A 24,615-nucleotide genomic window follows, 5' to 3' on the forward strand; every position below is an offset into this window, starting at 1 on the left:
TTCTGCGGATCGAGCGGCACAAAAATCCCAAAGCTACTGTATCCATGTAAAGGCTCCCGCTCGATCTGCAACATCCTGCGGATCGAGCGGTGAAGGAATCTTCAGAATTTCCCAGCATTTCCCTTGCTTCAAAGCTCCGTCCTAGTCCGCCAAAATATGCGACCTGACCACAAAAACGAGAATCCCATCATGCAAACACGGAAAATGCAAAACTAACAAAATGCAAAAAATAAAACATGCAACTAATGCAAAACAACAAAAAAATGACACTAACAAATGCAATAAAAATACAACTATCTGCTACCAGGGCTGTGATCAGCACGCGCCTAGTCGCAAGAGACCATACCAGGCCCCACCTTAGGGCAGACCACAATAGCAGTCGCAACCATGACCGCAAGGGCCGTGGCCAGCGGTGATTAATGCCCCAAAAACTACTAATGGAGCGGCTTGTCAGAAGTGTGGGATGATTTACTTAAGTCAATTTATGTGTGGATCCAATGTTTGCTTTCTAAGGAAGAAGCAAGGACACTATCAGAAGGACTACCCCAAGATTAAGCAGCCGATCAAGGGAAGAGTTTTTTCAATGAATCATGATCAAATGGATCCAAACTCTGCGATTGTCACAGGTATGATTAGTATTGCCAGCTTCCCTGCTCATGTTTTGATAGATACTGGAGCTACACATTCTTACATGTTTGTGAAATTTATGACTAAGTTGGTATTAGTACTGCATAAGTCTCTTTCGGGGTTTGGTGTTGTGTTGCCTTCAGGAGAAGAATTGAGGAGAAACAGTGTCGTGAGAGATTGCAAAATTCAGATACAGGGTCACAATTTATGTGAAGATTTCATTGTTTTTTATATGCCAAATTTCGACGTAATAGTTATCAAGCTACTATTGGCATTACTCTTTATGAGGAATTGTGGTAGAGCTTGATCGTGTCATGCCCAAATTACCCGACTCAATCAGATAATCACTAAAAATGTAGTAGTATGAGTAGGGATCGTTCCCACGAGGAAAGGTAAATTTAATGCGTTCTAAATAAATAAAAAGGGGTTTTGAAGTTTGGACTAACTACTAAGAAATTTAAGCAATTAAATATTCAAATTATCACTATCATGCAAGCTTGAAAATTAAACTGGAGAAATCAATAAGAGACGAGACTTGGTATCAGTCGACTACACCCTTGATATTCATTCATTCAATCATCGATTCCCTAAAAATAATTAATCCTATTAAATATTCGTCATTGAAAATCAAATTCCCGTTTCACCTTAATTTTAGTTAATTAGAAAACAGCATTCTAGATTAACCTTTACCAATAAATTAACCTAGATAACAGCAATCTAGATTTAAATCCACGGTAGCATTCAAACTAGTAAAACTAACGAACCTAGACAACATAAACAACAGCGGTTGTATTTAGCCTAGTCAATAATTGATCCTACAATTTAATAAATTCAACAGCATAAAATATCAAACGTAGTTGCTTCGCAAATTAGATTATTCAAACAATTACGGATTTGTATTCTAATTTAGCTATAGCTTGCAAAACAAAATCCTAAGATGGCCAATCCTAAAATCTCGCATACAAACATGAAATAAACCAGATCAAAATTTGATACTTAACAAGGATTAAACATTACGAATTGAATCTCGAGAATAAAATATATCAAGGTTTCGTCTCCTTCAACCAAGTATTAAAACTTAGCCACAACGATTCATGAAAATTCAAGAATAATTCAAAGAAAAGAAGAAAACTTAAGAGAAAATCGAAAAACAAAACCTAGCCTCCAAGAGAGAGTCACAAAATCTGATGATAAAATCCTCAAAAACGGAATTAAGAGTCTAATAAAGCCTAGAGTCTAAAATAACAAAGTTTCCAAAAATATAAAATTCTTCCCGGATCGCGACGCCCGCTTGATCGGTAAACATTGGCTAATCAAGCGAGCCAAAAATTCCAAGGCTACTGACTTCAAAACATGCGCGCCGCTCGATCGGTAAACTTCTGCAGATCGAGCGGCCAAAATATCCGAGCCTACTGTCTTCATCATAAAGCACCCGCTCGATCGGTAAATTCCTGCAGATCGAGCGGCCAAACATTCTTCAGAAATTCCAGCATTTCTATGACTCCAAAGTTCCTTCCAAATCTCCGCAAAAATGCACAACCTAACCACAAAACCGAGAAACCAATCATGCAAACACCGAAAATGCAATATGAACAAAATGCAAAAATAAAACACGTAAACAAATGCAAAACGACAACAAAATGACACTAACAAATGCAATAAAAACATAATTATCAAACTCCCCCACACTTAATCCTTACTCGCCCTCGAGTAAGCCATGCAAAACAAAATGAAAGAAAACAAACACATAAGTAAGGAGAATTATGCAATAATATAGCCTCAGAGAAAACCACTTATATTTAAAACAAGTTCATAGCTACTCTCAATCATCAATTATACACCTTTAGTCGAATGCAAACGTGTGTGTGTGTCATGTTACCCCAGCTACATGCAAATTCAAAAGACAAAGTTTCAAGACTGTTCGCCGACCTATAACAATTCAGTGTAAGCCTCACCATCAAGAACTCTCCTCCCAACAATCCATCAACACAACACAACTGCCTTGAGAATAATTACGCACCGTCGGATTTGCACCCGACATTTTTAAAAAATCCCAATAATTACCCGCAGACTTAGCTATAACTAGATAGGATTCGTATTTCAATCCCCTCGTCTATAGCCCGGATGGAAATACAATCCCATTAGGTCCGCAAACTTAGCTATGAAATAGTGAATAGAATTTCATTCACATCTCACGCCCGAATGGAATTGTTATATTATTTTGTCAAAAGAATAACCCCATGTAATCCGCATACTTAGTTACAAACAAGATGAATAGGATTTCAAACATCTCGCTCTCAACCCGGATGGAGTTAATTGGTTTTTAAAAAATTTGTTTCTCTTTTTCATAAAACAAAAAATTTTAAGGTGCGCCCAAGAAACTGTATGCCATATCAAAAAAAATCAAGATTCAAACACTATCAAATTTCACAAACACCTATTATCGTGCAATGGTCCAACAGCCATCCAAAAAATCTAATCCATCACTACACTTCACTGGTTAAACATGTGTGCTTAAGAATATTCAACAATCAACCTACGGTTTCTCATATCCCATCAAGAGTAATTTTTTTCAAAAATTCATAATTTTTCAACTATCTCATCATAGGCAGATAACTCATCCTCAACTTATGCATTTTGACAACATAAACAACAACTACAACAACAATACGATGCATAACAACACAAGAAAAATGCAATACAAACAAAGGAAAAAAAATGCAAAAAAAAAAAAAAACATTGCATACAATGCAACCCCCCACACTTAACCTAAGCATTGTCCTCAATGCATTACAACACAAAACATAAACAAACAACTAAACAGAATGAGATGCGAAAATTGAAAACAGAACTCCCCTGGTTTAACGGTCGGCGGCGTTTTCCTCTTCAGCCTCCGGAGGAAGGACAGGAGCGGCATACTGAAACGGGAAAGGCGGCAGATATGGCAGAGCAGCCGGAACGGCATTTGGATCAAGACCAAAGTGCAATGTGAGATTTCACAATAAAGCATCCACAGCTTGCGCATAATGAGCCGCCACCGTATTATATGCATCCTGATGATGGGCGTAGGCAGTGAGCTCACAGATGGCATCGGCTTGAGAGTGACGAGGAGGTGGAGGTGGCCTTGGCAGGGCTGGCAGTTGTTGAAAGTGGTCGTCCCTCATAAAATGCTTAACACGATACGCCCTCTTGGCTTCGATAAATGCGGCGTCGAGTGGTCGCTTAGGCTGTAACCACTCTTCATCATTACGAATGACAACTCCGGCGCGTATGCATAGAAAAAAGATGATCATGGGAAAGTAGAGGCCCACTACGACATTTTGGTCGACCGGTGGATCTCGCTATGAAGGACGCGCCCCACATTAATTGGCCATCCCATATCACGCGCGTAAAGGAGGAGAGCGCTCTCAAGATTGACCTCGCTAGAATGTAAAATCGGCATCAGACGCTGAGTCACAAAAGCATACCAAGAAGCCGAAAGCACACGTAAAGAACGCTCCTTGAAATTCACTACGGAAATGGGGTCAATCCACACAGCTCCAGGGTAAGCCAGTTGGTCAAGCAACTCATCCAAATCCGGGTCGATTTTCAGGCTTTGATAGAAAGTGTAGTAGCCCGAACCCTAATTGAGTAATTAAAGGATTAATGCTAATTAAATAAATTGGGGATTGGACGGATCGGAAGCTCCGAAGGGACGATCGGAAGCTCCGATCGGGATCGGAAGCTCCGATGAGGATCGGAGGCACCGATGATATTACGTCATCCATGACGTGTGGCTGGATCGGAAGCTCTGATCAGGACCGGAGGCTCCGATCACCCCTATCCGGAGTCATCAAGTGATATTTTGACACGTGGCAGATCAGGATCTTCGGAAGCTCCGATGGCAGGATCGGACGTTCCGATCCAGGTTCGGACGTTCCGATCGAGGATCGGAGGCTCCGATCGTTGTCTATAAATAGAAGGCCGAGACTTCATTTCTCCTTGCCAATTCCGGATTTCCTCTCTATTTCTAGTCATATTCGAGCTGTTCTAGTCTTCTTAGGCTTGGTCCGGAGGTCGGAGAGGCGTTCGATAGTCGTAGCAGAGTTGTGCCCAAGTTCTGGAGGCATCGACATCAAAGGGCTAACGACGGATGAAGGTATAGCTTTTGCTTCCTATAAATATTTAGGAGTATGCAATAGCTTAGTTAAGGCTTTTAGAGCACTTTGATGATAGTGGTATCATTTCGCTGTGTAGGCGGACTTTAGGCTTGGACTTAGAGCTGGTAGTGCCTACCTGGTATTTGAGGTACGAAAGTACTGTTCGAGATATCCTGACTGAGTATGCATGTATTATGTGACCGCATGATTTATATGCCATGATATTATGCTGCATTCATTTGCATCTTGCTGTATCTCCTTCGAGATGTCTGTTAGTAGGGTTGTACCCTATCCTGTTAGTGGATGGACTTCCATCGATTTGGGTCCGGTGTTTCCACGGTTATCTCGGTATGGGAGCCACCTCCTGAAGCGACGGCACAGCGTGCTACATACCAGGGCCGGTCTGTCTCTGTTATCTGATCCTTGACCTCGAGTCTATAGGGAGTTCACTTTGCATGCATGTATACTCATACTCTCGCACTGAGCGTTTTATGCTCACGTCTCGTACTCTGTATTTTCTGGACACCCTATTCCATGGGGCAGGTTTGCGATTGGACGAGGAGGGTGGATCCAGGAGGGGCTAGTCAGTGGTTGGCCAGCTGGAGCTTCGTCTAGGCTTTATTACTGTTGTTTTGGGTTTATACAGCTATTCGATTTGGTTGTATATTATTGGATAATTACAGATTCCTTTACTTGGGATTGTATAATGTTAATGGTTTCCGCAGTTTTATTCTGATATCTGTTTTATTAAGTTAATTGCATGCCTAAGTTCTGTTTAGTAGGTGATCCGGGTAAGGGTCACTACAGAAAGAATCATCCACCTCCAGAATTTCAAATAAAGCATTCAACTCAGGGGGTAAAAAAGAAATCAGTTTCCCCCTAACAACTGCCTTACTATCTGTCCTCTCCGCCGCATTAGCATAAAATTTGCGAACAATCGGTACTATGGCGGGGGGAGGTTGCTCGCAGAATTTTGTCCAACCCCGCTCTTGAATCATCCCGAAAATTTCACTATCGCCCAATTCTAACTCAAAACCGCATTCAGGAATGGGGGAACGATTTACCTTGGCGGTGATGTAACGATCACGAGCAGCGTCATTGACAAAGAGCCCAGTGAATTCAGCATAAGAGCGATCGACGTCTCGAGAAGATGACTCACCTTGAACGCGGGTTCGTTTAGGTCCCATGGAAAAGTAAGAAGATGATACAGATAGTAAAGATGCAATACGTCGAACACCTGACGTGCGACAAAATCCCGGTAGATCCTTGAAGAAACGTGAGATAAACAGGAAAAGAACGAAGTCCGGTAGAGGTTCCTGAGAGTATGGATGGCCTAAGAAAGGTAATCTCCGATGAGGATAAATTCCGTGAGAGGCTGACTGGCGGCGTGAGAAATTTCTCGAAGAGAGAGGAGGCCGAAAAAGATGATCTGAGATGATCGTGCCCGGAGAGTCGTGGTGTTGCCTCCAAGAAATTCCCTGCGGATTAAGAGAAAGAACAATGAATCAGACGAGAGAAATTGGTAGAAAGGGTTTTGTGGATTTAGGGATTTGGTACAAAAGAGGGGTGAGATGGGATAGAATGGAAGGGGGGAGAAGGGAAATCTGCGTTTAAATTAGTGTAAAAAGCCTGTCGCTCGATCGGCAAGATGTTGCACATCGAGCGACACCAAAAAGCCCAACTCACTGCCCGAACAAAAGCGCTCTCGCTCGATCGGTAAGATGTTGCCGATCGAGCGAGAAAAAAAATCAACTTACTGCCTAAATTTGAAAGAGCGCTCGCTCGATCGGTAAGATGTTGCCGATCGAGCGAGCCAAAAAAAAATTTTGGATTTTTCAAAAATTCGGAAAAACAAGAAAAAACTTGGAAATAAAAGTAAAATTAAGGGAAAAGAAACGAAAAACCACTGGGTTGCCTCCCAGTCAGCGCTAAATTTTCAGTCAGTTTATAGCTCGACTGCACGCCGTGATTTAGTCGACATGTGGCGGAGCATCAAGAGTGATATCATGTCGCTTTCTCTGACATGTTCTTGGACTCCTTCATAATAGTGTTTAAGCCGGTGGCCATTCACCTTGAATGTTTTGGATGTGTCCAAGCTTTGAATTTCGACTGCACCATGAGAAAAGACATTAGTTACAACAAACGGTCCATTCCAACGCGAACATAACTTACCTGGAAACAACCTGTAGTAACCCGTATCCAGAATTAGCGATTAATGAGTATATTAATCATGTAATCATGTTTAGATTAAGTAAAACATGATTAAAGAAATTTCAAAAGGGTTAACGAAGTTCATAAATGGATCCAGGACACTCGAAAATGGCTTGGAAGACCCCAAGACTCGAGTGGGATCAGAACCACCTATCCAGGATCGGAGCTTCCGATCTTGGTGACATCGGAACCAAATCGGAACCACATCGAAAGCAAGGAGATCGGATCTTCCGATCAGCAATCGGAGCTTCAGATCGACTGTCGGTGACAGGTGTGTGGTTGCATGTGGTTGAGATTGACACGTGGCATCGGAGCTTCCGATCGGAGGAACGAAGCTTCCGATCTACATGTTCGGAGCTTCCGATCAGGGAACGGAACTTTCGATCGACGTCTATAAATATAGGGTCCGAGCTCCTCATTTCTTGCCAATTCCGAATTCCTCTCCTTCGCCCTAGTAGCTCTATTTTGGGCTTTGGGTACACTTATTTTAGAGTTGGAGTGGGAAATATACTTTAATATAGTCAGACAGTGTCTGACATAGTAGCGGAGCAGTGCTCGAGGCTGTGGAGCTGCAGCAGGGGTGTACCTCTACTTGCGGAATAGTCGCCATCAGTGGGCTGACGACGGACGCAAGTATAGCTATGGTCTCCTTAAATTATTCAGGAGTATGCAATAGCTTATTTAAGGCTTTTAGAGCTTAAATATTGATGCATGGGTAATTGCATTGTAGAGCTGATATAGGCTTGGAACCTAGAGTGGGACTGCTAGGAACTGCCTGTAGTAAGGTACGCAAGTACAGACTGAGATTTCCAGCGGGTTTTGCATGCTTATATGTTGCATTTTGTATGTTATTTATTATGCAGCATGTGCATATCATATTGTGCCTGTCCATCTTGTGAGATGAGCCATGTAGGGCCGCTCAGCCCTGTCTGGACGGTTGATGTCTAGGGCCCAGTGACTGACGGGTCATGGGTGATAAGCATCTGGGGACACAGTCCACGTCCTGTAGGAATGAGCAGTGTACGCAGGGTTTGCTCCCCGGGTTGTACCACTCATGTCCTAGGCGCCATTACTGAGCAGTTATATACAGTTATCCCAGATATGGATACCCTATCATTTGCATTCATCATATTTGTATGTTTTATCCAGTGCTTTCGTATTGAGCTTAGAGCTCACGTTCAGTCTTTTTTGTGTATCTGGACACCCCATTCGACGGGGCAGGTGTAGGTGTAGGATTGAGCACCAGGAGCTTGGAGTAGCCAACGACCAGTGAAGACAGCAAGATTAGCTGTAGGTTTTGCCTTTAGGGTTTATTTATTCGATTGGGTTGTATAATCGAATTTATTTAACCGGTTGTATTCTGCTGGTCTGTTTTTATTTAAGTCTTCCGCAGCGATTTATTTAATGCATGTTTAATTATGCTCTTAACTCTGATTAGGTAGTGGATCCGGGTAGGGTCACTACACAACCGAAGTCGGGAATGATAGAGCAAAACTTTTTGACCGACTTCGAAGTGTCGTCTAGAGATCATCTTGTCGTGGAAGGCCTTTGTTTTGTCCTTGTAAATCTAGGAGCTGGCATAGGCATCATTGCGTATCTCTTCCAATTCTTGCAACTGCAGCTTTTGATGCTCGCCACTCTCATCCATCTGCATGTTAAAGTTTTTTATAGCCCAATAGGCTCTATCCTCCAATTCCACCGGCAGATGACAAGATTTTCCAAAAATTAGCCGATATGGAGACATTCCAATCGGTGTCTTGAATGCGGTCCTATACGCCCACAAGGCATCATCCAAACGCAAGTTCTAATCCTTTCTAGTAGGATTCACGGTCTTTTCTAAGATAGATTTGATCTCTCTGTTCGAAACCTCAGCTTGACCGTTGGATTGTGGATGATATGCAGTGGAGATCCTGTGCATCAGATGATACTTTTTAAGCAAACTCGCCACAGTTCGGTTGCAGAAGTATGTACCTCTATCACTGATAAGGGCTCTCTGAATTCCAAACCTAGAGAAAAGGTTATGCTTGATAAAATCTGCAAAAAGTTGAGAATCGTCAGTACGGGTGGCCTTTGCTTCCACCCATTTCAAGACATAGTCCACAACAAGTAATATATAGATAAACCCATATGAATTTGGAAAAGGTCCCATGAAGTCGATGCCCCAAACATCAAAGATCTCACAAACTAGAATAAGTTGTTGGGGCATCTCCTTTCGTTGGGAGTTGTTACCTGTCTTTTGGCATTGAGCGCACGACTTACAGAACAGGTATGCATCTCGAAATAAGGAAGGACAGAAAAATCCGTTGTCCAACACCTTCCTTTATGTCCTTTTCGCTCCGAAGTGGCCACCGCATGCATAAGAATGACAAAATGTGAATATAGGGATTACCTCGCTCGCGGGTACACATCGTCGTATGACTTGATCAGCGCAGTGTTTCCACAAGTATGGATCATCCCACACATAATACTTCGCATCGCTCCTCACCTTGTCCTTTTGCGCCCTTGAAAATTCAGAGGGAAACCCATTAGTAGCTAAATAATTCACAATGTTTGCGTACCAGGGTAATTCGGCGCTTGCTGAAAATAATTGCTCATCAGGAAATTCTTCTCGCAAATTCAGCTCCTCATCAACATCCAAAGGGCAGGTGCATTGCAAAAATCCAAAGGGCATCCGTCGATACGCAAAGGTGTCAAACGGGCATGTGAATGTCGTCTTTTCTTGATCCTATGGCGCAATAGCAATATGAAAATAACCAAAATACCCATCAAGAAAACAATAATAAGGATGGCATGCTAAACGTTCAATCATTTGATCAATAAATGGCAAAGGAAAGTGATCCTTTCGGGTTCCCGCATTTAACTTCCTATAATCTATACAAACCCTCCACCTGTTTTGAATGCGGGTGGGAACCAATTCATCATCTTTGTTTTTCACCACAGTTATCCCGGTTTTCTTGGGTACCACTTGTACTGGGCTAACCCACTTACTGCCAGAAATTGGGTAGATGACTCCAACATCAAGTAGCTTCAAAATTTCAGCCTTGACCACCTCCATCATCGGTGGATTCAACTTCCTCTGCGGTTGACTTGAGGGATTTGCTCCATCCTCCATCAAAATTTGGTGCATGCATGTGGACGGGCTAATTCCCTTGATGTCTGCTATAGTCCACCCAATGGCAGTCTTGTGTTCTTGTAGTACCTTGACTAGTTGTTCCTCTTGGTCGGCTTCCAAACTATTGGAGATTATGACTGGTAATATTTCTCCTTCACCAAGAAAAACATACTTAAGATGGGTTGGAAGTGTCTTTAGTTCGACCACTGGTGCCTGCAAAACAGATGGAAAACGCCTAGTGTTAGAGATTGGTAAAGATATGTAAGAGACATTACCTAACTGAGGTAGCTCAGGCGAACTATTCAGAATTTCCTCAATCTCCTTCACTTCCTCGCTGAATCCAATTCCATCATTCTTCTGAATGGGTGCAATAATAGCCACCTCTAGATCATCTTTTCCTGCATGCTCACAATAATCTTGTGCCAAGTAATCCACAATATCAACAGAAAACACACAATCATCACTATCAGGAAATTTCATAGAATCATAAATATTAAATTTCACAACCTCGCCACCAAATTCCATAGTAAGTGTGCCACTGTGAACATCAATTTTATTCATGGACGTTTTCAAGAATGGTATGCCTAACAAAATAGGACTATTATGATCACCGTTTTCCATGTCTAGCACATAAAAATCTGCAGGAAATACTAATTCATTTACTTGCACTAACACATCCTCCACTACTCCCCTAGGGTATGCATTAGACATATCCGCTAACTGAATAACAATTTCAGTTTTGTTCAATGGACCAAGTTTCAAGGATGCATAGATAGAATATGGCATAACATTGATTGATGCTCCTAGATCCAACATGGCCTTCTCAAGTCTAACATTCCCTATAGTGCATGGGATAGAAAACATACCTGGATCCTTGCATTTTGCGGGCAATTTTCGTTGGATCACAGCAAATACGTTCTCTCCAAGTTCCACTTTTTGACAACCCTTCAGTGTCTGCTTCCTCTTTGTTGTGCACAATTCCTTCAAAAACTTTGCGTATCGAGGTACCTGCTTAATGGAATCTAACAACGGAATATTCACCTCACATCTACGAAAAGTTTCATAAAGATCCTTTATCCCTTCATCTTTTCTAGACTCCTTAAGTGCTAAGGGAAAAGGGGCAATAGGCTTATATTAAGAAAGGGGAGGAAACTTACCTCTTGTCGCTTCTTCCATAGATGTTTCTCCATCACTCGCTTTCGGTTCTTCTTGTGGCTTCTCCTTGGTTTAAGCCTCCACTTTTTTTTCCTCGATCTTCAACTCCTTCCCATTCCTTAAAGTGATTGCACTTGCGTTTTCTCGTGGGTTCGGAATTGTCTGAGATGGTAAAGCATTGGAGTGCTGTGCTTCCAGCTTATTGATGGCGGTGGCGAGCTGTCCTATCTGGGTATTCAAGTTTTGAATACTTGTTCTGGTTTCCTATTGAAAAGCTACAGTGTTAGTAGTAAGATCTTTAACGATATTTTCAAGAAACTCACCTGGATTTGGAATTTGAGGACGCTGTTGCTGTTGAGGATACGGCGGCCTATAAGTTTGATTGTGCGGTGGTTCTTGAGTCCCCGATTGATTTGCTTGAGGGTTTCCATCTCTCAGATTCGGATGATCCTTCCAACCAGGATTGTATGTGTTGGAATTATGATCATATTTCCACTGTGGTGGTCCAGGAAATCCTCCAGTAGCATTGACCTATTCAACCAAATCTTCTTGAAGTGTGGGACACATATCAGTAGCGTGTCCCACTGCAGCACAAATTTCACATGCCTTCGCAGTTTGTCCATTCCCTACAGCCATCTGATGCACAAGAGACGTCAATTCAATTAATTGTTGCTCAAGGAAAGAGACATTTACCTCGTTGTTCTTCTTTTGTACATGCTCATTCCTGATGGTGCAAAATTGTTGAGAATTGGCAGCCATATTCTCTATCAGATTCCTCGCTTGTACCTGAGTTTTATCTACAAAAACTCCTCCACTGGCTGCGTCTAGAATACTCCTGTCATGAGGTAACAAACCTTCATAGAAAAATTGTATTAATTGATTTTCACTTATTTGGTGTTGCGGACAGCTAGCACAAAGCTTCTTGAACCGCTCCCAGTATTCATGCAGTGATTCCCCGGAGTATTGCTTGATTCCATAGATTTCTTTCCGGATGTTCGCAGCTCTAGAGGCTGGAAAGTATTTCTCCAGGAAAGTTATTTTCATCTCTGTCCAAGTCATGATAGACCCAGAGGGCAAGTAGTATAGCCAATCCTTAGCAGCACTCTTCAAAGAGAAAGGAAAAGCTCTCAGCTGAATCTGCTCCTCTGTCACTCCATGGGGTTTAATACTCGTGCAGACCACGTGAAATTCCATCAAGTGTTTATTTCGATCCTCACCTGCAAGACCATGAAAGGAAGGTAGTAAGTGAATTAATCCATACTTAAGCTCAAAAGTTGCATTATTTTCTAATGTAGGAAAAGTAATGCATAAAGGTTGTTGATTGGGGTCAGGAGTGCCCAATTGTCTTAAACTCAGGTTAGCATTGGCAGCCATCTCTTCTTTTGGAAAAGCAGCTCGAGCAGCGGCTTCTTGTTGTTGCCTTCAGAGTTCTCTCCTTTTTGCCTATGCAAAGTTCTTTCAATCTCCGGATCGTAGAGAAAGTCTTCTTCAGCAAAATCACCTGAAAGCATGAACTAGAGAGAACTAGAAACAAAGAAAAGAAAAGAGAGTGAGATTAAACAAAATAAAACAAAAAGAAAAAGAACACAAAAAATTAACACCGTACCCCGGCAACGGCGCCAAAATTTGGTAGCGCTTGATCGTGTCACGCCCAAATTACCCGACTCAATCAGATAATCACTAAAAACGTAGTAGTGTGAGTAGGGATCGTTCCTACGAGGAAAGTTAAATTTAATGTGTTCTAAATAAATAAAAAGGGGTTTTGAAGTTTGGACTAACTAATAAGAAATTTAAGCAATTAAATATTCAAATTATCACTATCATGCAAGCTTGAAAATTAAACTGGAGAAATCAATAAGAGACGAGACTTGGTATCAGTCGACTACACCCTTGATATTCATTCATTCAATCATCGATTCCCTAAAAATAATTAATCCTATTAAATATTCTTCATTGAAAATCAAATTCCTGTTTCACCTTAATTTTAGTTAATTAGAAAACAGCATTCTAGATTAACCCTTACCAATAAATTAACCCAGATAACAGCAATCTAGATTTAAATCCACGGTAGCATTCAAACTAGTAAAATTGACGAACCTAGACAACACAAACAACAGCGGTTGTATTTAGCCTAGTCAATAATTGATCCTACAATTTAATAAATTCAACAACAGAAAATATCAAACGTAGTTGCTTTGCAAATTAGATTATTCAAACAATTACGGATTTGAATTCTAATTTAGCTATAGCTTGCAAAACAAAATCCTAAGATGGCCAATCCTAAAATCTCGCAGACAAACATGAAATAAACCAGATCAAAATTTGATACTTAACAAGGATTAAACATTACGAATCGAATCTAATTAATAAAATATATCAAGGTTTCGTCTCCCTCAACCAAGTATTAAAACTTAGCCACAACGATTCATGAAAATTCAAGAATAATTCAAAGAAAAGAAGAAAACTTAGGAGAAAATCGAAGAACAAAACCTAGCCTCCAAGAGAGAGTATCAAAATCTGATTATAAAATCCTCAAAAACGGAATTAAGAGTCTAATTAAGCCTAGAGTCTAAAATAACAAAATTTCCAAAAATATAAAATTCTTCCCGGATCGCGACGCCCGCTCGATCGATAAACATTGGCCAATCGAGCGAGCCAAAAATTCCAAGGCTACTGACTTCAAAACATGCGCGTCGCTCGATCGCTAAACTTCTGCAGATCAAGCGGCCAAAATATCCGAGCCTACTGTCTTCATCATAAAGCACCCGCTCGATCGGTAAATTCCTGCAAATCGAGCGGCCAAAAATTCTTCAAAAATTCCAGCATTTCTATGACTCCAAAGTTCCTTCCAAATCTCCGCAAAAATGCACAACCTAACCACAAAACCGAGAAACCAATCATGCAAACACGAAAAATGCAATATGAACAAAATGCAAAAATAAAACAAGTAAACAAATGCAAAACGACAACAAAATGACACTAGCAAATGCAATAAAAACATAACTATCAAATTGTATGGGAAAAAGTGTAGGACTCCCTTATATTGGGATGAAGTTGGAGAAAGAGTTGTGTTGGGACCAGAGATATTGGCACAAACAGTGAGTCTGATATTTTTTATTAGAGAAAGAATGTTGGCAAGTAAGAGTCGACAGAAAAGCTATGCCAATCAGCGGAGAAGAGACTTGGAATTTGAGATAGGTGACCATGTATTCTTGAAGGTGTCACCTTGGAACGAAATGATGAGGTTTGAGAAGAGAGAAAAATTGAGTCCAAGGTATAGGACCTTTCGAGATCCTAAATAAAGTTGGGCTCGAGCTTATCGAATAGCGTTCCGAACTTGGTAGGAGTACACAACGTTTTTCATATTTCCATGCTGAGGCAGTATGTTTCGAATCCTTCCCATGTGATTCGCCACGAACCAGTACAGTGGGAGCCAAACTTGTCTTACGAGGAGATGCCGGTTCAAATCTTTGAAAGACAAGTTAGGAAGTTGAGGAACCAAGAAATAGGAATGGAGAAAATTATGTGGCGTAACCAGTTGGTAGAAGAAGCCTCATGGGAAATTGAGGATGATATGTGTAGTCTCTATCCAGATTTGTTTGGTAAGTCTAATTTCGAGGACAAAATTCTTTTAAGGAGGGTAGAGTTGTAAGGTCCAAAAGTTTACTAGCTCAATCACGAAAATTTTAAATGAATTATATGGTTTTATCAATTTTAATTATGGAATTTAAATGTTATGTTAAATTTATGTGATTCTATGATATGTCTGATATTTAATGTTTTGCAAGTTAGTTTAATATTTTCAGGTTTGGGATTAATATTGGACTGAAAGAACGAGACTAGCCATCAAATGAAGTCAAAGGAAAAATATTTTATGTTATGTAAGTTTAACGATGTATCACAATTTAAATATTTGAGGGGAGGAAAAACTTTAAAAGTTAGTGTTTGAGACTAACAGGCCGACTTCTAAGCCCATTGGTCACTAACTGATTAGGCTTCAAAAGTTTTTTTTCATTATTTTTTCTCCTAGACGCTACCGCCTTCTCCCCTTTTGCCCCCTTAACATTCAAAAGCTGAGTTCAAAAGCTAGGGAAAGTGTTGGGTTGCTAATTGTCCCTGCTGGTAGAGCGGTCAAACCATGGATCTTGGGATGCTGTGTGGTTTAAAAGATTTGAGTTGCACCATTACAACTAGCTATAGCTTGTGGTAAAGTGGCAAGCGCTTGGTCCTACAATTTTTATCAAAGCCAAGATCATGGGTTCGATTTCTATTGATTGCAAGGAGTGCAATTATTGGGAGGGAGATTGTTGGGGTGCAATAATTGTCCCTGCTGGTATAGCGGCCAAACCATGGCGCTTGGGCTGTTGTGCGGTTTAAAATATTTGAGTTGCACTATTACCACCAATTATAGCTTTTGGTAAAGCGGTAAGCGCTCGGTCCTACAGCAAGATTCTTCACTTTTTGAGGCTAGATCGTTCCCAAGGTGCAGGTTAAATCCAAACTTCAGCAATCAGACAAGTTTTTATGTTTTGAAATCACCATTCAAGGGTATAGGTATTTTTAATATGAAAATTCATGTGTATTTATGTGTATATGTTGTATTATTCATGATTTATGAGAGTTTTTAAGATTCATGATAAAAATTGTGAAGCGTGATTCGTTTTTGACATTTTTGGGTGCAAAAGTTTAATGAAGTTTAGATTTGAGATGTTATTGTAGAATTTTGGTGTGTTTATGGTGTATGTGGAGTTTTGAATCAAACTTTTGAATGATGAGATGTTTTGGATGGATTTATACCAATTTTTTATGCTCTCTCGGGTGTATACTCGTTCTTTTCAAAGTGTGGATGAGTAGTTTCTCGAAAATGTGTCGAAAGGGGTTGAAAGAGGTCGGGATGATCGCTTTTTTGTCCAAGTCGTGCCGCTCCGACCTGCCTGGAAACCCCAGGCGGATTGCCTCATGCTCAGGCACGATTTTCTTGCGCCTACCTGCGCTGGGGTGCTATGCGCTGGGGCGGAAATAATTTTCCGTCCTGGCGGGAAATGTTCTGTACAGAACATTTTTTTTGGCATTTAAAGTCCAAAATTCAATTTTATGATCTTTTAAGCTATTTTAATTGTTTTTAAGATGTTTTATTGGAAAAGGTTTAAAATTCAGATGTTCGGGACAGACGGAACGACTCATGTTGATCGATTAAGCTATGTAATGCATCTATATGTACTTTTCTTCATGGTAGCAATGTTTACTATGAAAGTCATGAAATCTTATAAACTACTATATGCATGAATGAGTTTACATGAGTTTTAGCATGCATGACGTTTAACACAAAAATTTTAAGAGCATGAAATGATGAAGTTATGACATGATGATGTATGAAAATATTTTGATGTTGTATGTGACTTTGTGGTAGCAATACAGGATTTTCACTCCGGGATGAGCTCCGAGGAGCTTTTTCAAATTATGTGGTCACGGGACGAAAATACAGGATTGAACTCCTGGGATGAGCTTCGGGAGGGCCCTTCCAAATGACGTTCTAATGAGATGGAATGTTAAGACTAGCGCCCTAGGAAGAGCTCCGGGAAGGCCTTTCCAAATAATGAAAGTTTAAATGATATTCGATGCCATATGATACACTACAACAAAAATTGCTTTTCGCAGCGCGCAAATTGGCTTTCCGCAGCGCACAATGCATGCTTCACAAATCAAAGCTGTTGATAATAGACATTTATTGGCAGCGCAGAATGTACGCTGCCGATAGTTACATCCGCAGCGCATAATACACGCTGCGATTTGTCATTTCCGCAGCGCAAAATGTACGCTGCAGATAATTACATCCGCAGCGTACATTACGCGCTGCGGAAATGACAAATCGCAGCGTGTATTATGCGTTGCGGATGTAACAGCCACAGCGTTCTATGCAAGCTTCGGAAAGTAAAATATCAACAGCACATATTGCATGCTGCGGAAAGAAGTATTAACAGCTCGCAATGCATGTCGTAAAAAAATTATGGACAGCGTGCAAGCAAACACTTCGAAAACATATCCATAGCTTTCCATAGCCTACAATGTGCGCTGTGATTTATTTTTTACAGCAACAATGAAAAAATAATTGTGCAAGAATATTGATCATTAATATCGTTCTATGATTCAAATGTAACAAAAAATTCAACCTATAAAAATAAAAACTAAGTAAAAATATTCGACCGATAAAAATAAAAAACTAAATAAAAATATTCATATTTCATTCATGAAAACCATAAAAATAAGACTTTTGCACAAATTATGTGCAAACTTAGCACTAATATATATAAAGTTGCTAAAACTAACTTATTTGTCCATCCTACCAACATATATAGAAGTCTTAACATAAAAAACAAGACACAAAATCCCTCATAAATGTATATCAATCACACAAGACAATAAATTTTGATAGCCATGCTACTGTACTTCCTATTGCATCCTCAAGAAAACGCATTTTGTCGTTTGGTCGAATCAAGTCCACCTTCTCCTCAAAAACTCTATCAACCCAAACTTTCCAACAAGATCCACCAAGAGCAACATGATGCACTTTTGCATTTGGATCTGTAGATGCAATTCTACCTTCTGCAACAGTTAATCCTTCAACACACCAATGCAACAGCTTACATTTAGTATTATCACGAATTTCTCCACGACTCGCATTCTTCAAATTTGACTATAAATAAAAAAATAAAAATTTATTAATTTTACCATGCCTAATATTAATATATCGCAACAACTTAGTGGTTTAGATGTTTGTTACCTGAACAGTAGCTAGATGTTTGTTAACATTATCAAAATCACCATTTTTTTTTGCACCAATATTGTTGATATCACTACTGCTACCAAATTCATTCCCAACACCGCTAACAACGCCGCCACTAGCAACCTAATTTTACAAAAAAAATCTTTCAAACAATTTCATCATGATAATCCAAGAATTTAAGTGTGCATACCATATATATTATATATGTTGTTTGATTACTAACCTGTTCTTGATGATTTAGTTGGCCCATGTTTTGTAAAAACATGGACCTCATTTCTTGCATCATTTCTTCTTTCATTCCTTGCCTCATTTCTTGCATCTCATGTTGAAGATTATTCACCATACCTTGAAGTTGTTTGACATTTCCATTTTGTTGTATAGAAGCTCCAACCAAAGATGGTGTAACTCCAAAGCCCATTCCTCGCACCCGACCTCGAGCTTCCTTACCAAACACGATGCTAATTGCATCTTTTGCAATGTTTGACGTGTTTTGAGATTCTAGTGGGCATTGTTCTATTTCTTTCTGCAAATAACAAAGATAATTTATGAGAAAACAAAAAATTCAGGTTTTCCATATTTTATTTTGACATTATGCGAAAAAAGTAATTTTTTTTACCATTTTCTCTCCAGCAGCTTGACTACAAGGTTCTCCATTTTTTATCTTGTGACCTTCAATCCATACTCGAGATCTTGTAATTTTTGTATCTGTTGAACTTTCTTTTTCCTTAAATATAGAAATATATATATATAATCATCATACACAAAATTCAAAATATTTATCATTAATTACATAATAAAATTAAATAATATTTACCATGATGTGAGCCAGACGAGCATAACCTCTTCGGCTCATTGTGTGAATGTGATCTTTTTTTACTCTCATTGCTCTAAATTTGGCACTCTTTCCTGATATTTAACAAACAAAGAAACCAAGACATTAATATAAAGATTAGAAAAACATACAATTAAATTGAAATCTGAAAATTGCATAGTATATGAAGCTAGACAAAGAAATAAGTTCTGAAACAAAAGATAAGACACTGCACAAAGAAGGTAGATGCTTCTCAATGAAAAATGCAAATAATGCAGAAAGTAGTTAAATGGAGGTACATACCAAATTTATTTAAAGTCCATATCAGATAATAATTTCTCCACCAAAACAACAACAAACACAAGAAAATATTTTCCAGCAGCTCAAATTCAGTCATAACTCATCATATGACCTTTCTCATGAGACGCTGCAGCAGCATCACCATGATCTTCCGCAACAGTTTCTGCACTCTCCTTCACAACCTCATTATTGTCATCCCGAAATCCAGAAGTACTCACCTCCTGATTTGGCAGCTCACTATCCCACAACGCAGAGGTTTCTTCTTTATTATCCAACCCATGTTCCCCAAATACACCATCGACCCACTGACCATTCCATAAACCATCATAAGTTTTCCTCCTTAGACAGATATTAGGCATAAATACATCCCTTGCAAGGACAGAGTCATTTGCCAAATTATCAACAACAAGATTAATAGCAAGAACAGACTCCTTGACAATATCCTCAACATCAAGATCAGCCAAAAAAGGATCAAAACTGTTAGAACACAACTATCCCTTCTCAGGGCTTCGCATCACCATCACACCCTCATCCACCTTTTCTTTTCCCTTCCTTGTCCCAATTTTAACCCATTCCAGACGAGGAAAATCCTGCTTTTTAGGAATTTTTGAGGTAGCACCTTGAGCACGTGTATTACTTATAACAGTTCGTAAATATTTCGGCAAAGTTTTTGGTGTAGGCTTCGGATTCTTACCATTCTCATAGCAAGAATCAGCATCATGCCAAACATGACAGCACTCTTGACAGTATTTTGGAAGAGTTTCATATATAACACGTTGCTCTACAACATTTTGGCCTATTCCAATAAATATTTTGTGATGAAGAGATTCCAGTAAATCAACCTCAATGCATACCCTAGCCAAAGTGAGGCGTTTGGCCTTCGAAGTCATAACTCACAATACAGAGATCTGCCCCTGTTCCAGCAGCTTTAGGTAATATTTTCCAGCAGCTACTTCATATCATTTAACAAAAGTCCATTTACAAAGAAAGAGAATTCTATCACAAATGTAGTAAATTATTATCACACATCAAATCCTATATAAAAAAATGCACAAAACTGAATATGCATGATTCAATAAAAAAAATGATGAGCAACAAGGATAATTAAAGAGCTTCTGATCACAAATACCAGCATGCCCATCATCATCACCATATAAGACTTATTCTCAAATATTTGGGTTGAATACATCAAATGTGTAGAAGACCATCAAGTTGTAGTTTATACATCAGAAATTCTAGCAGTAGCAAGAATCCAAAAAAAAAAAACAAGAAAATTCTTCTAGTTCTTTTTATAAAAAATAAATGCTTACTTGAAAGGTAGGTTACAGTGTCTTCTTTATAAATATTTCCCATTGATTTTGGTCCATATATTCAGGCTTCAAAATACTGAGATCTCTTGAAGCCCCTCGACCTGCATCAACCTCTCGTACAAGTATTTGAAGCTTAGACTTTCTATCACGCAACAATTTGGCTAACTTTTGAAATACTACTTTTTTTTCCCAATCCTCAACTTTAAAATGCATCTGTACATAAAAAAAAAGTAAAGAAAATATGTCTAGATTTTCTTATAGAATTAAAAGTGAAAAATTCATTTATTGAAGATATTACCTGAAGACAACTCCACATCTTTTCCTTCACTTCTTCTTCTATATTATTCCATCCATCTAATGTGTAAGGCACAAATTCTTTTATCATGCAACCTAGAAAAGAAGCGTACTTAACTGAATTATCTCCAACCGGTTCTCCGAACTCATTACGCTCTAGCTCTTTGCATTTCTGTTGGCCAATACCCACTTTCAACTTTGATGGACCTCGTCCCTTTTTCTTTATTGTTTCCTCAACTGGTTCTTTACCATTTAAATCATGTGATAAATTAGGCGGAGTGTCCGAGTTCCTTTTTGATAAACTATCAGCTATATTTTCCTGTAAAATAGCAAAAGAAGATGTTGAAATATGCAAGTTTAATTTATTAAAATAAACAAAGATTTAAAATAAAATACAATGTCACCTGAATTTGATCTACAGATGCTTTGTTGCGTTTTTTCCCAATTTTGCTCATCTTTTGAATGCTATGTAAAGACCTGATCAAACATGTAATATGACAAGAAACATCGCTGAAAATAAAACATGCAAAAAAATATATTGCAAAAAACAAACTTGAGAAGAACATTTATCAATCCAAATAATTAAATAAAATTTCTAAAACTAAAAATCCCAATCATGTCTCAGTCACATCAATTCCCTCACACTCATTCCTTGAGTAAGGTTCTTTCTCAGTAATGTTAATCTCAAGTTGAGACACATCAAGAGGTGTTGATGACGTATATGCATCCTCTTCCAACACATCCATAATAGTACCTCGAGGCGGTGCTTTTAACAACACATACCAATTTGATTCATCATTGTCCCTAGAATAGAATACTTGCTTTGCTTGTGATGCTAGAATGAAAGGATCACTTTCAAAAGTTCTTATTCCTTGGTGTAAGTTGACCAATGTAAAACCATCCTCCATTTTTATACCAGTGCTGGGATTGGCCCAATCACACCTAAAAACAGGCACTTGAAAAGAATAGTAGTCCAGTAAAATAATATCTCTTATAACCCCATAGTAGGATAGTCTTCCTACTGTGTGCGAAGAATCATTACCACCAGATTGACAAATAGTGTCGGCTACAATTGAAACACCACTGTCTTGTGTCGACCTTTCAATATCAATTGTGTGGAACCGATGTCCATTTATAATATAACCTGTATAAGATGTAACATGCTTTCTTGGACCATTGGCTAGCCATTGAATTCGGCCTGAGGAGTTACCACAAACATGTTTTGATAACCAGTGAGCAAATGTTTCCATATACTGCTTCTGTAACAAAGTTTCATTGTTTACAAGACGATGATCTGTTTGTTTAAGCTCCTCAATGTGCATCCTATTTAATTTAAATATTTTAAAAAGAGATGTTAGAATATACAAATTATGTAATATATCAAGTGTAATAGAGTATGAAATTAACTATACTCACTGTAAGTAAGATTCAACTTCTGCAGTATTAAACAACACATATCGATGTGCAACTTGCAACACATTTTCTTCTAAAATCTTTTCTTTTCCCTGAGAAATTGGGCGACCTTCGACTAATCCATTTTCCAAATCCTCATTCCGATTATAACGGACACCAATACTAGCAGCTTTTTTTTATATAAGCACTACAAAATCGCATTCGTTCATCTGCGAGGTAACACTCAGCTATGCAACCCTCTGGCCTTGCTCGGTTCTTCACATACCCTTTAAGTGTTTTCATAAATCTAAATCACAAAAAAATTACCATTAAACAAGTACTGATAGAAAAATCTAATTTGTTTCATAATATAAAGTTTGTCAAAAAGATAAATTAATATTTATTTTTATTACCTTTCAAATGGATACATCCAACGGAAGTGAACTGGCCCACACAAGCGAGCCTCTCTTGCTAAATGAATTGTCAAATGAACCGATATGGTAAAGAAAGCTGGTGGAAAGTACCTTTCCAACATGCATAGAGTTTCAGCAATACTCTCCTCGAGTTGCTCTAAAAGGTTCCTGTCTAACACTCTTTGACATAATTCATTGTAAAATGCACTCAGCATAAGTAGAGCATTACGTGGACCTTTTGGTAAAAGATTTCTTAATGCTACAGATAGCAATTGTTGCATTAGAACATGACAATCATGAGATTTCAGCCCAATAAGCTTATGGTCTGCTAAAGAAACACAATTACCAATATTTGAACTGTATCCATCTGGTAACTTTATTTTCTTCAGCCTCGAGCAAAATACATCCATCTCTTTTTTTGACAATGTGTACGGTGCAGCAGGCAAGTGATATGTATTTTCTCCTTTTTCTTGAGGATGTAATTCTTTTCTAATTTGTAAGTCCATCAAGTCTTTGCGAGCATTAATACCATCTTTTGATTTATTCTTCACGTTTAACAATGTTCCTATGATATTCTCGCAGACGTTCTTTTCAACATGCATGACATCTAAGTTATGACGTAGCATCAGCCCCTGCAAGTAACCATAAACACATTTCATCCTCTTAGTTCAAGATTAAGAACAATTCATGAAAAGAAATAACATATTTATAAATGTAATATAATGAAGATGGTGCAAAATAACTTACGCTTCAATATGGCAAATCGAAAAAGATTGATTTTTTCTTCCACATTTGAACTGGTTTCTGTACCTTCTCTGAGCTATCTAGCTTCTTCCTTTTCCTTGTATCATTAATTGTCTTTCTTTTCTGCTTTTTCCCCCAATCATTTTCAATGTCTTTTACTGCCGTCAGAATTTCCAACCCATTCAAAAGTTCAGGTTTTCCTTTACTCTCTTTTTTTCCGTTAAACCACTTTTTTTTCTGACGAAATGGATGACCATGAGCAAGATATCTCCTATGACCCATATATGCAAACTTTTTACTGTACTTAAGCCACATAGAGCATACATCTTCACCACATATTGGGCAAGCAAATCTGCCTTTTGTGGTACATCCTGATAGATTTCCATAAGCTGGAAAATCATTGATTGTCCACATCAAAATAGCCTTCAAGTTGAACATTGACTTGCTAAATGCATCATATGCCTCCACACCCGTGTCCCACAACTTCTTCAAATCTTCCACAAGGGGCTCTAGGTATACATCTATATCATTTCCTGGTTGCTTTGGGCCAGGAATCAGTAATGTCAACATAAGATTTTCCTTCGCCATGCACGCCAATGGAGGAAGGTTGTAATTTACCAAAATAACCGGCCAACAACTATATCTAGAACTAAGGTCACCAAAAGGATTGAATCCATCTGTCGCAAGACCAAGCCGGAGATTTCTAGGATCCGATGCAAAATCTGGCCACTTATGATTTATTGTATCCCAAGCTACTGAATCAACTGGATGTCGCATCATATGATCTTGACTTTTGTGGTCAGCGTGCCAAATCAAGTCTTCAGCCATTTCTTTTAATTTAAACATCCTTTTCAATCTTGGTATCACTGGAAAATATCGTAGCACTTTTTCAGGAACTCCTTTATGAATTTTGGCGGTGACTTTGTCCGCCTTCCATCTAGAGGAACCACACTTTGGACATGAGTCCAAATCTTTAAGCTCATTTCTGAATAAACAACAATCGTTTGGACAAGCATGAATTTTCTCATATCCTAGAACAAATGGTTTTAAAAACTTTCTTGTTGAGTAAACAGAGTCTGGAAGCGTGTGTTTCTCTGGAAGCATGTCACCTAAGATCTAAAGGAGCTCATTGAAACTCTGGTCAGTATGGCCATTAGTAGACTTGTAATTGTATAGTGAGACAATTGCTGACAACTTTGTATAAGTTGTACAACCAGGGAAAAGAGGAGTTTCTGCATCTTCTAATAAATCATGAAACTCATAATCTCCTGCCTCAGCCATAGTGTGTCCAACATCTTCATTCGGCACGAAGGAATCTCTGAA

At 38.9% G+C, this 24,615-nt stretch overlaps 2 protein-coding genes across 2 annotated transcripts; one reads left to right on the forward strand and one right to left on the reverse strand.

The window, feature by feature from the left end:
* Positions 1–484: 484 nt before the first annotated feature.
* Positions 485–934, forward strand: LOC140877649 (uncharacterized). The gene has a single exon (XM_073281191.1). It carries the CDS (start codon positions 485–487, stop codon positions 932–934), a length of 450 nt encoding a protein of 149 aa, XP_073137292.1.
* A 21,746-nt stretch (positions 935–22,680) lies between these two features.
* LOC140877712 (uncharacterized) lies at positions 22,681–24,396 on the reverse strand. The gene is made up of 3 exons (XM_073281269.1): positions 23,359–24,396; positions 22,812–23,180; positions 22,681–22,728 (listed from the first exon to the last, which is right to left on the reverse strand). The coding sequence occupies exons 1-3, from the start codon at positions 24,394–24,396 to the stop codon at positions 22,681–22,683; spliced, it is 1,455 nt and encodes a 484-aa protein (XP_073137370.1).
* Positions 24,397–24,615: the final 219 nt, after the last annotated feature.

Source organism: Henckelia pumila, chromosome 1 (assembly GCF_033568475.1).
Source record: "Henckelia pumila isolate YLH828 chromosome 1, ASM3356847v2, whole genome shotgun sequence".
Classification (NCBI taxonomy): Eukaryota; Viridiplantae; Streptophyta; class Magnoliopsida; order Lamiales; family Gesneriaceae; genus Henckelia; species Henckelia pumila.

Excerpts from the sequence above, each read along its gene's own strand:
- LOC140877649 (XM_073281191.1), top strand. The coding sequence starts at position 485 with ATGTGTGGATCCAATGTTTGCTTTCTAAGGAAGAAGCAAGGACACTAT.
- LOC140877712 (XM_073281269.1), bottom strand. The coding sequence starts at position 24,396 with ATGCTTCCAGAGAAACACACGCTTCCAGACTCTGTTTACTCAACAAGA. Across the intron at positions 23,181-23,358 it reads AGCTAGATAGCTCAGAGAAG|GGGCTGATGCTACGTCATAA; the intron begins GTACAGAAACCA and ends GGTTACTTGCAG. Across the intron at positions 22,729-22,811 it reads TAATGCAACAATTGCTATCT|AGTGTTAGACAGGAACCTTT; the intron begins GTAGCATTAAGA and ends ATTATGTCAAAG.